This window comes from Nycticebus coucang, chromosome 18, assembly GCF_027406575.1.
Source record: "Nycticebus coucang isolate mNycCou1 chromosome 18, mNycCou1.pri, whole genome shotgun sequence".
Classification (NCBI taxonomy): domain Eukaryota; kingdom Metazoa; phylum Chordata; class Mammalia; order Primates; family Lorisidae; genus Nycticebus; species Nycticebus coucang.
The window spans coordinates 30,080,081-30,091,568 of NC_069797.1; the positions used below are offsets into that span (position 1 = coordinate 30,080,081).

At 48.3% G+C, this 11,488-nt stretch overlaps 1 protein-coding gene across 1 annotated transcript; it reads right to left on the reverse strand.

Moving 5' to 3' along the window:
- Positions 1–2,289: 2,289 nt before the first annotated feature.
- On the reverse strand, positions 2,290–9,547 carry GEMIN4 (gem nuclear organelle associated protein 4). Its single transcript, XM_053567720.1, has 2 exons — positions 9,332–9,547; positions 2,290–5,629 (listed from the first exon to the last, which is right to left on the reverse strand). The coding sequence occupies exons 1-2, from the start codon at positions 9,339–9,341 to the stop codon at positions 2,469–2,471; spliced, it is 3,171 nt and encodes a 1,056-aa protein (XP_053423695.1). The 5' UTR covers positions 9,342–9,547; the 3' UTR covers positions 2,290–2,468.
- Positions 9,548–11,488: the final 1,941 nt, after the last annotated feature.

The window sequence follows — 11,488 nt, forward strand, 5'->3', positions numbered from 1 at the left end:
GTTGGCCTAGGAAAATCATCGAGGGTAGGTAGTTTTTGTTGTTTATCAGATAACCCACTTATCCTCTGATCCATGTCAACACCGACTTCCAGTCAGAAGTCTCACTGCCAGTAGAGCATGAGGCACGGACAGGAACCTAAAGGAGGCCAACAGAGATCGGCAAGACCTCTGCAGGCTGACTGAGTAAAAAGACCAACGTCAAATTCACGAGCTTGTTGAAAAAAGTCACAAATGGTAGTCCCTTTTTAGCACGTGCCTTCATGCCCAGCTTTCCCTGTATCTACATGCAAGGGTGTTCTCTCCTAAAAATTAGAGGGACAAAGTGAAATGATGGCTTTGGTAGCTGTTTACTGGGTAATCCCACTCTTTGACAGTCCTTTTCATCTGATGTGAAAAGGGACTTCTATACTGCAAACCATGAGCTGTCTCATCTAGACCACAGAGTACTTTCCCAGCGCCTCCTGATGAAACAGAGCTTGCGTCCAAAGCCCAGTCCTATGTGAGTGAGTGTACTGGGATGTAGCCACAGAAGGCTGGAGAGCAAAAGGGCAGCAACCTGGCTGGGGACTGACACCACCCTACTTGCAAATAGGATCCTCTGGTGCCAACACTAATCATTCCTTAATGATGGGTTTCAGAGACTACTACCATGTTTTCTTCAAGTGGTAGTACAAACTAGAATTTAAGTGCCTTTTAATTCATCCATGAACTTTTAAAGAACTGAATGATTTATAATGTCTGAAATTTTGGCTGTTTCCGTCTTTAATGGATGCCATTTAAAAACATAAAATGCTGTAATTTTTTTACTGGTTTGTTTTTACTATCAGTATATCTTTATAAGTCACCATTGGTGATTAAATTGCACTAATATTCCCCAACTTATTTTCCTTGGTGACTACATCAATACTGATTTCCTTAAGAACAATCCTGTGACCCAACTTGACTGGCTATTGTGTGCTAATTCCTGCTCCGTTTATAGCCACGTAACTGGCAGAGGAGTGTGTGTGTGAATACGTTCATCTTCCAGGATGGCCTTGCTCATACCTCAGACCTGTTTCTGTGGCTCATGATCCCAAGAATATGTTGAAGGTTCCCAGAATTCAAGCCCAGTGGTCACACATAACTATAGGCCCTTTCTTCATAAGTGAATACTATTAGTTGAGGGCAGAAGCCTGACTTTTGGTCACAGAGCCAAGCCTGCTCTATTTGGGTGGGGGAGAGATCCTGAATAACACGTTTTGAAAGAGGGTGTGGCTATAAAAGATGTGATGGGGCATGTCTTCTTCCCTTATCTCCCAAAATAAACATCTCCTCAACCAGTTCTCAGTCCTTTAATAACCTACCACCTTGAATTCTCATTTTTATGTTCCTGCAAACATCATTCCCTGTTCCCACTCATTCAGCCAAACTATGATGGCCCCATTCCAGGCTAGAGGATAAACCCACCCACTTTTATTTTTTTGAGACAGATTCTATGTCACCCTTGGTAGAGTGCTGTGGTGTCACAGCTCACAGCAACCTCCAACTACTTGGGCTTAAGCAGTTCTCTTGCATCAGCCTCCCGAGTAGCCACAACACCTGGCTATTTTTTTGTTGCAGTTGTCATTTGGCAGGCCCAAGCTAGATTCGAACCCGCCAGCTCTGGTGTATGTGGCTGGCACCCTAGCTGCTGAGCTACAGGCGCCAAGCCTCACCCACTTTTAAAAAGGTCCCTTCCGAATTGAGGCATGCCATGGTCAAGCAATCCTCCCACTGTAACTTTCCAGGTAGCTGGGATGACAGGTATGCACTAACACACCTGGCTCCCATGCAGTCTTAACCCTGCCTCCTCCAGGTACATTGAATGGGTGGAGTTAAGACTGAATGGGAGGATCGCTTGAGTGTGGCATGCCTCACTTCAGAAGGGACCTGTTTTCTTGAGGTCATTAATCTACCTCCTTAACACTTAGGGTCCAAGCCTCTTGGGCACATATTATATGGCCAATCAGAGACAGAGCCAGGGCTCTTTAAGTTGCATACTCCTCCTACCCCACAAGTTGCTGCCCTTTCTGAAGTACCTCATGAAACATACAACAATGAAGTAACTCTTGAAGAGGATCTCAATGTAAAAGAATGCAATGTCTCTTCACTTAGGTTGTTTCACCCTTGCTTGGATTTGCCAAAATTTAGGGTGCAGTCCAGTTATGAACATATTTCCCTCAGCTTGTCTTGATATTGAAGGCTATCTAAACCCAATTTGAGTTTATTTAATCCTAGGTTACTGCTGAGAAAAACTCAAGAGATAAGATGAAACTCAAAAGAGGGGAATTTTATTATAGCTTGTATGTTACAAATACCTAAGAAACTATTTTCTCTACACTGTTATTGCCATATACTTTTTATCTTGTGTACAATTTCCTGTAACTATAAAGTTTGTGCTTCTCAGCTCCAGCCCCTACAGACCCCAGCTTTTTTCTGACCTGCAAAGGTCAGAAGTTGCTAATCTTCTGCAGCAGGGTTTGGCGCCGCTCCTCAGGGCTAATGTTCTCAGCGATGGACTTGAGGAAGCGCTGCTCATTTACCTTCTGGAGCAAGGAGCTAACAGAAGGGTTAGTCTTGCTCAGGGTCTCATAGCAGGTGAGGATTTCCAAGGCCAAAACATAGAGTGGTTCACAGACCTCTTGGTGGACCATGGCCATGATGTGCAGAGCGTGACAGAACACCTGGGTGTAAACAAACAGGGTTTCCTGGGTCAGGTCTTGTTCTTGCCCTTGGGCCCATGGCCCAACTGACATAATCAACCTAACTGAGTCCAGGAGGTTGGTCAGACTGCTACAGAGGAGCCTGACCACATGGCTCCAGCCTTCCATGGGAAGCCAATTATGACAACTCTTGCTGCAGAGGAACTGGAAAACTCTCAGGAAGAGTACAGAGAGTTGGAGCTCCTGGGCAAAAGGTTTCAGGTTGAGCAACGGAACAAACTGAATATACTCCAGGCTGTAAGGAACATGTAGGAGCTGTTTCCCCAACAGTCTCCTTGTCAACTGCAGAAGGTACTGCCACTCTTGGGGGCTGCACCAAGGCATGACTTGCACAAGGGCCACCAAAAAGCCCTTGCTGAATAATCTGACCTCCTCTGGATTGCCCACATCTACCACCAAGAGAGACAGCATCTGCTCAGAGATGCTGCTGGAGATGTAGCAGCACTCCATCCAGGCAAGGAGCCCTGTGCCTGGCCCGTACCCCGGGTGGGCCTGGGAGGTCCACACATCTTCAGAAAGCTTACAGATCTCAAAAAGTGTAGCTGGCACCTCACACTTAAAGTGGCCTTCGAAGAAGTTCTTCAATCTCAGGCCCACGGTCCAGTCTAGCTGTTCCAACTTCCGGTGGAGCCAGGACAAGGACTTGATCCAGGTGTCTGGAGAGAAGGTCTCGGCATTGGCTGATACAATTTCACACAGGAGCTCCAGGACATGGATCACCAGGTCCTTTCTATCCAAAGAGAGGCACCGCTTCTTGGGGAGCTGCCAGTATTTGCTGAAGCTATCCAACAGCTGACACAAGCTGAAGATGAGGGGGAATGGGGAGCAGGTCTGGAGCCAGTATTCCTCTAAGCACACATTTGCTTCTAGAGTCTGGGTGAGGATCTTCAGGCTGAGGTCAACCTCTTCAACATCTAGCAGCAAGAAAGGCAGCACAAATTCCTTCAGCACCTCATCTGGCTCGAGAAGAGCAGCAACTGGAATCCCTTGGGGCTTGACAGGATTCATAAGGCAGTTCAGGAGCTCCAAAAATTGTTTTTCTTCCTTGGGTGTAGAGAACTTTGTCCAGACAGTTTCTTTGAGGCATGACACCATGAAAGTCCTAGAGTTTAGCCCTTGCTCTTCCACAAACCTAAGGGCAGGAAAGGCAGTGAGAATCTGAGCCAGGAACTTGTGGGTGCCGAGATTGATCACAGCCATGTTGCACATTTTCTTCACTGTGATTTCTGGTTGCACTATGACTAGGCGGGCCACAGAAGCTACAGCTTTAGCCAAGCCCTGTTCAGAAGCACTCTGTGTAAGCTGGTTAAAAGTTGTATTGAGGTCTTCCTGAAAACCTTCCAAGTAAGCTGACAGCTTTTCAGACAGGCCCTTGGGCCCCCAGGAACGCAGGACACCAGAGAGGACTTTATTTTTATCTGGCAGAGAGAGGTCTGCATAACATTCCAAGATCAAGTCCATCACTTGTTTGATCTGAGATTGAGGGATGGCTCTGTGGATTGTGCTGACTTCCATCACTGTTTCCAGGAGCCTTAACACCAAGTCTGGATCTCGGAAGAGAGCCCTGTTGTTCACTAGGCAGGCTATCCACTCATCTGAGAAGGCCCATTTCTTTTCAGAAGCAAAAATGTAGCACATTTCCATATGCCGGTCCATCTTCTGCTCAATAATGGCCATGGCAATGGAGGCAGTGATGTCCTCAAAGCCCTTGTTCTTCAGGACCCTGCTTGTTTTCCTCAGGAAGTCCCTGACACACTCTGCCAGCTCAGAGACCATTTGCCTCTCCTCCTTGGACAAGCTGGTGGTATCCAGGTAGAGTTTCAGGTTCTGGCTGAAGGAAGTCAGGCTGTCACATAACCGGTAGCTGTCATAATTTGTCCCCTGGCTGCTGTTAAGCATGGCCTGCAGCTCCTCTCCCCACTCCCGCAGCAGACTGTGCATGAACTCAAACCCCACGAAAATGGTCTCGTTGGGGAGTTTGGCCAGTGAGGTCAGGCTGACATCTCGTTCTGCCTCCTTTACCTTCTCTGCCAGTGCCTGTTGGTGGTATGGGTTCTGGGTGTCCGAATTCCACACAGAGATCACTGTGGCCAGTTTGTCCAGATACAAAGTGGCGGACACTTCCTGGGGATCGTCCTCCATCAATGCAAAGACGGTCAGCATATCAGCCAAGTTGGCTAATGCACAGCACTTCATTCCCAGGCCCAGGATTCTATTTTGGATTTGCTTCAGCCCATTCAGCAACATGGCCAACAGAGGCATGGTAGGACACACATCTGGGTCAGACTTAAACCTCTTTGGAGGATGGCAGAACTCATCTGGAGAGGACAGGTACTGTTGGGCCATTGTCCTAAATTGGGAGAGCAAGGGGTCCTGCTGATCACCCCTGTGCTTCATCATTTCCCACCAGACATCCAAGAAGAAGGCCACGTCCCTAGAAGAAGTGTCAACAGTCATATGCTCCAAAAAGCGCTCAAGTTCTGTGCGGCAGATGGTAGTGGGCAGAGCCATGAGGAGCTGAATAAAAAGTCCAGAAGCTTCCAGGGACTTGAGCAGCTCAAAAAGGACTGTGTGATTGATGGTAGGGATCATGTTACCTACTGAGAAGAATACATCTTCTTGCCACCGAGTTTCAGTGTCAGAAGGGGTTACGGGGTAGGGCTGAAGAACCTTGGCCCAGATGATGATAAGAGCTTTCTTCTTCCAGGCAAAGGATTGAGAATGTGCTGTGGCTGAGGAGATCTCCCGCAAGGCCTCCACAATGGGCCGCCCAACATGTTCCCAGTCAGACTTTGTCAATTCTGCCAGTGCTCTGGGGTGGAACAGCTGCTCAGCCAGCAAGAAGCCCCCATGCAGAATAGTCATTTCTTCACAGATGTTCAAGGGTCCTGCACAGAGAAAAGCCAAATAAGAGTGTAGTGAACATTTTTCAAAGTAGTGGGCAGAATTTAGGGGGAAAGATAGCTGTTAGTAGACTAGCTGTCATTATCAGGGTTAGAGGTGACAAAGGTTTTAAATGACATCCGTGGAAGGGGGGAAGGAGGAATCATTACAAGAGCCTCTGCAGAGCTGGAATCAAAAGGACTTAGCTGAGGAATAAAAAATGACTTCTAAGCTCTCTTTCCTGGGAACTTGGTGGGTACCATTAGAAATAGGGAACAGGAGAATCATTAGGTTTGAGAGAAGACAGGTTCAGATTTGGTTATTTGGAGTGTAAGGTAGAACCTTAAGGTAGGTGTCCTGAAGCAATAGAAATGCAGGGCTTAAGTTCAGGAGAAAAGTCAGCCATGCAATGAGATTTTGGAGCTATCTGCCCAGGAAGGATCACTGGAACGGGATATGAATGAAATCCTTTAGGAAATGTGAAAAGGGAAAGCTGCACTGCTGAGGCTAGACCCTCCAGCAAAGCAGGGCCAGCAGAAGATCTGGGGAGAAGAGTTCAGAAAGGGAAACAGCACCAAGTAGTACCAAACTACAGTGGTCACCAAGTATGTGTTACAGGACACACAGATGAGTGTCTCAGCAAGGACAGACTAAGGGGGTACAGCCACCCGGGCAATCAGATAAGCCCTGCCTTCCCCCCCTTTTAACTTTGCAAACAGTTTTCAAACATTCCATCTTTCAGGGTACAGTCCACCCTACAGCTTCCACCAATCAAGAAGGATAAGCTACTCATGGCCCTGGTTCTATGGGTGAAATCAGGGGTAGACACAAAAAGTAATGCACATACAGTTCCTGTGGGTCACGACCCACAGGTTGAGAACCGCCATCCTAGATTAAGGAAGAAAAGTCCTGCCTTCAGTGAGCTATAAACTGACACAAATTTATTTTGTTTATTTTTTTGAGACAGAGCCTCACTATGTCGCCCTCGGTAGAGTGCCTTAGTGTCACAGCTCATAGCAATCTCAAACTCTTGGGCTTAAATGATTCTCTTGCGTCAGCCTCCCAAGTAGCTGGGACTACAGGTGCCCACCATGACGCCCAGCTATTTTTGTTGTTGTTGTTGTAATTGTCCTTGTTTAGCAGGCCCGGGCTGGGTTCAAACTTGCCAGCCCTGGTGCATGTGGCCAGCGCCCTAACTATTGAGCTATGGGTGCCAAGTCTGACATTGATTTATTAAGGAAGACATCTTGGGATGTTTAGTCAGACACAAATTTAAATCCTAGCTCAGCCATTTAAGTGATGTGATCTTGGACAGGTTACGTCTCTGAGCCTCCCTTCTGTATATGTGGGGGATAATAAAGACTTCATATTAAGACTCTGAGGGCGAAATACATATACTATTCAAGTCTTTTGAAACTGGGATGGTGCTGTTACCTCCTGATTTCATCTCCCAAAGATGCTTTAAGGATTAAATAAGATATAGTTACAAGGCCAGGTGTGGTAGCTCACACCTGCCTGTAATCCTAGTACTCTGGGAGGCCAAGACCGATGGATTATTTGAGCTCAGGAGTTCGAGACCAGCCTGAGCAATAGTGAGACCCCCATCTCTACTAAAAATAGAAAAACTGAGGCCAGAGTATCACTTGGAGCCAAGAACTTGAGGTTGGTGTGAGCTATAATGCCACAGCACTCTAGTCAGGGCACACACACACACACACAAAATACAGGTACAATAAGAATCACGTTACAAAGAGCCCAATTAAGTGTTCAGTAAATGTTGGTTTCCCCCAACCTTTTTATTGTGGACAGAATTAGCATCAGTGGTTCTTTGCTTTCCCTAGCTCAGAAACATAAGTTATCAAGTACACTTCTTTGGCCCAGACACTAAAATACAAGGTGCAGCCAGGTGCAGTGGCTCACGCCTGTAATCCTAGCACTCTGGGAGGCCAAGGCAGATGGATTGCCTGAATTCAGAATTTCGAGACCAGCCTGAGTTAAAGTGAGACCCTGTCTCTACTAAAAATAAAAAAAACCTAGCTGGACATTGAGCATTGTGATGGGTAACTGTAGTCCCAGCTACTCAGGATCACTTGAGCCCAAGAGTTTGAGGTTGCTGTGAACTATGACACCATTGCATTCTACCTAGGGCACAGAGTGAGGCTCTCTCAATAAACAAAATCAGCACTGCTCACTATTCAATATTTGGCTCTTCTCCTTTCCCAGGGCCCAGATGTTTCTCCTTCCTCAGTCCCCCTTGCCTCCATTTTCACATACTCCTTAGTTTCACAGGCTAGGAGCCAGCAGAGAAAATACTGATTATAAGAGGCTAAAGATTATGATGCCTTTCCCACCATTTATAGGAGTAGCAAAAGGCGAAAGGGCTCAGCACTCCAGGAGAGCCACTTATGAAGGCACTCTGTCTTGGCTTACATGGGTGAGTTATATTCTGCGATTAGATAACTGAAGGGTCTCTCTGTGGGTTATGGCTTTTCTCTCTGGTTCAGGTGGCTCTCCCAGGGGCCCCAAATATGTTCCCTACCGACTCTGTAAATTCAGTTTTATTGCACTGCCAATTGTGCTGCCTGAAGTAATGAGTTACCAGCTGAGAGAAACCCAACAGCTTGATCACTGATGGTTAACCAGCACTGGTGAGTGCCCACTTCTCAGGTATGCTCAGTGCTCATGCCAGGCACTGTGCTAAGTGGTACATACATAAGACCTTTTTTAATTTTCAGAATAACCTTTTGAGGACTATTCCCATTGTAGAGATGTGAACATAGGGGCTCTGAAACAATTTGCTCAGGGTGTCAACAACCTCAAAGTAGTGGGGCTGGTACAGAAGTCACCACAGCTGCAGGGCCAAACTACCAACTCTGCCTTTCCACCAGGAAGAGCTGGCCAGCGACCAGGACATTTCATCACAACCTAATATTACTGGCACATCAGGGGTGCCTCACCCCCAGCACTCCCAAAACAGCAACCTGGTATTATTACCATAAAGGCGTCTCCAGCACGGTGGGGAGGCTTGGCAAGGAGCCATCGATTACTATCGCCTCCCTCTTTTGCCTTTTCCCAGGCCTTGCCCAAGAGGATTCTGAATCAAGACACATGGGGGTTCAAGGAGTGCCATCTCAGCTGCTGCAGCCCCTCCCAAATGCTAATGTGATGAGGGGTGCTGCTACCCCAAGGCACTGTACTGGACGCTATATACACGTGATCTCAATGAAAAACGCCCCAAAACTCAGTGAGGAAGGTACAGTGTCATCATCTCGACTGTTGATGAGGAAGACTGAGGGTAAGAAACTTCCTCAAGAATTTAGCAGACGGTCAATACAGGAGACTGTAGGGCATCCGCGATTCCCCGAGGCGTGCCCCGAGCCCAGTATTTCCCAAAGCACGTGCAACTAATCCCGACCGCTCTCAGGGTACCTAAATTCACGTCGGTTGTTTTTCCAGCAGAAAGTGGCCGGAAAGAGGTGGGACAACGGGCGGAGGGGCCGTGGCTGGAGCCAGGGCCCCTGACACGCGGTCTCCAGGAGACACTCCCGGCCCTCCAGAGGGTTTTCCGGCCCCGGCGGTTTTCATTAGCCCGGGTCGCGTTAGGGTGCTCAGTAGGGGTCGGAGGGATGCTCCGGGCAGCAGGGGTGGGGGGCACGCCGGGGAGCACCGCCCAGGCAAGCTCTGGGCAGGGGAGCCGGGACACCCACCTAGGTCCATGGCGGCAACGCGGCGGCGGGCGGCGGCACCCCTCCCCCTCTGGGGCGGGCGCGCGGCGTAGGCGGAACGGCACAATGGACTGGTGCAGGCCCCGCCCACAGCCTCAGCGCGGGCCACCGTGCGCACGCGCACTCCTCAAGAACGAGGCAGCAGCCAGGTCCAGCCCACAGCGCCGCCTCTCGGCCCGAGGCCTCCCACCCGCCAACCGGCAGGTACAAGCCTCCCCTTCCCCTTTACGCGCCTTGTCCGGCCCCGCCTGGCCACTCACCTGTACCATCCTCTTGTGTAGACCTGCTTCCTGATTCTCAGTGTGTCCTACCCATTAGTCTCTGTTCCTTAACTTCGGGTGTGCTCCGCACACAGTTCACCCACACTGGATGTCCGTCCCGGGCTGCCAGAAGGCTTCCTTCCTTCTGCGCTGCGGTCTCTGGTCTCAGTCTTAAGCTCTGAGCCGCGCCTCTCTCACATTTCGCCCTCAAAGCTCCTCATGCTATACTGCCTCCTTCGCCCAGCAGCAGCGCTCTCCTTAATTTTCATAAACGCCTTTGGAACACTGATGGGTTGGTAACCTAACCCCAAAATGCACTGTGCGAGGTGAGACATCCAGATCCAATCCACTGGACTCCTGGTTTGCAGTCTGTACTTATAAAAAACACACACTTGATTTCCCATTGAGAAGACACACAATCTACCAATCGCTCCCTTTCTCTTCTTCCAGAGACCATTAATAATAACCAGCCTCACCTGTTTCTGTCTACCCTCCAGTTTCCAGCACCAAGTACCACCTAGGAAAGCTACCAGGACCCAGCCTCCACAACCCCAATGAGCCAAGTGGAGTTCGAGTTAGCCTGCACAACTCTAAAGCAGCTGAAGGGCCCCGTGAGTGATCAGGAGAAACTGCTGGTGTACAGCTTCTACAAACAGGCCACCCAGGGCGACTGCGACATCCCTGCCCCTCCTGCCTCAGATGTGAGGGCCACAGCCAAGTATGAGGCGTGGAGCCAGAACAAAGGGATATCCAAGATGGATGCCATGAGGATCTACGTTTCCAAAGTGGAAGAGCTGAAGAAGAAGGAAACTAACTAATGACACCATGGCAAACACAAGGAAGTAGCTTGGGTCCTCTGGTAGTGAATGGGCTTCTTAAAAGATCTTGGCTGCTGAAAGGGTAGCAAGGGTAGCTGGGACATCAATAAAGCACTTAAACTGCATGAGTGAGTGTCTGCTGTTGGAAAAGAGAAATGCAGTGACTGAGTGTCCTGAAAGGTGTCCAAAATGTATACCCTCTAAGTAAAACTCCATCAGACTGGCATTGGTATGGTTTTAAGTAGTGATCTCAGCCTTCCTATTCCAAGAACATACATAGATATCTGGGAGGGGGTGAGGGAGAACATGCTGTGGAAATGCCCAAGATGTGACATCACTGAAACCATTCTCCAATGAGTTGGAAGGTTTCCTTTTTGGAAGGTTGAGGCCCTGGCCCCTTATCTCTTCAGGGGTTATTGATTTGCTAGTATCCCAACACTACAGAGGGGAAAGGGGCTCTGTCTTTGAAAAAGCTAAAATCAAGGCCGGGTGGCTCATGCCTGTAATCCTAGCACTCTGGGAGGCAGAGGGAGGTGGAATGCCCTGAGTTCACAGGTTCAAGACCAGTCTGAGTAAGAGCGAGACCCTGCCTCTAAAAATACCCGGGCATTGTGACAGGTGCCTGAGTCCCAGCTACTTAGGAGGCTGAGGCAAGGGAATCGCTGGAGCCCAAGAGTTGAAGGTTGCTGTGAGCTATGACATCATGGTACTCTACCAAGGGCAACAAAGTGAGACTCTGTCTCAAAAATAAATAAAATTACTAGCTGAACTGTGCAGAAGCAAGCTTTTGGTTCCTCGACAAAGGCCAAAGTTGTACATGGACTGTCTTTAGGATAATTAAAATATTAAAGATTGCAACAAAGGAAAGCATGACAAGGAAATAAAAGGGGCTGACCTCATAAAGCCAAAATGTCCCAGGTGGACAAACAGCATTAGATTTTATCATACATGGTGCTATCACGCATAATTGTACATTTAAGAGAATTAAGAGAAAAACATTTTGATATGTTAAAATAGAAGATAATCAAATAAAAAGGAAACTAGATGCGACAGTCATTCCA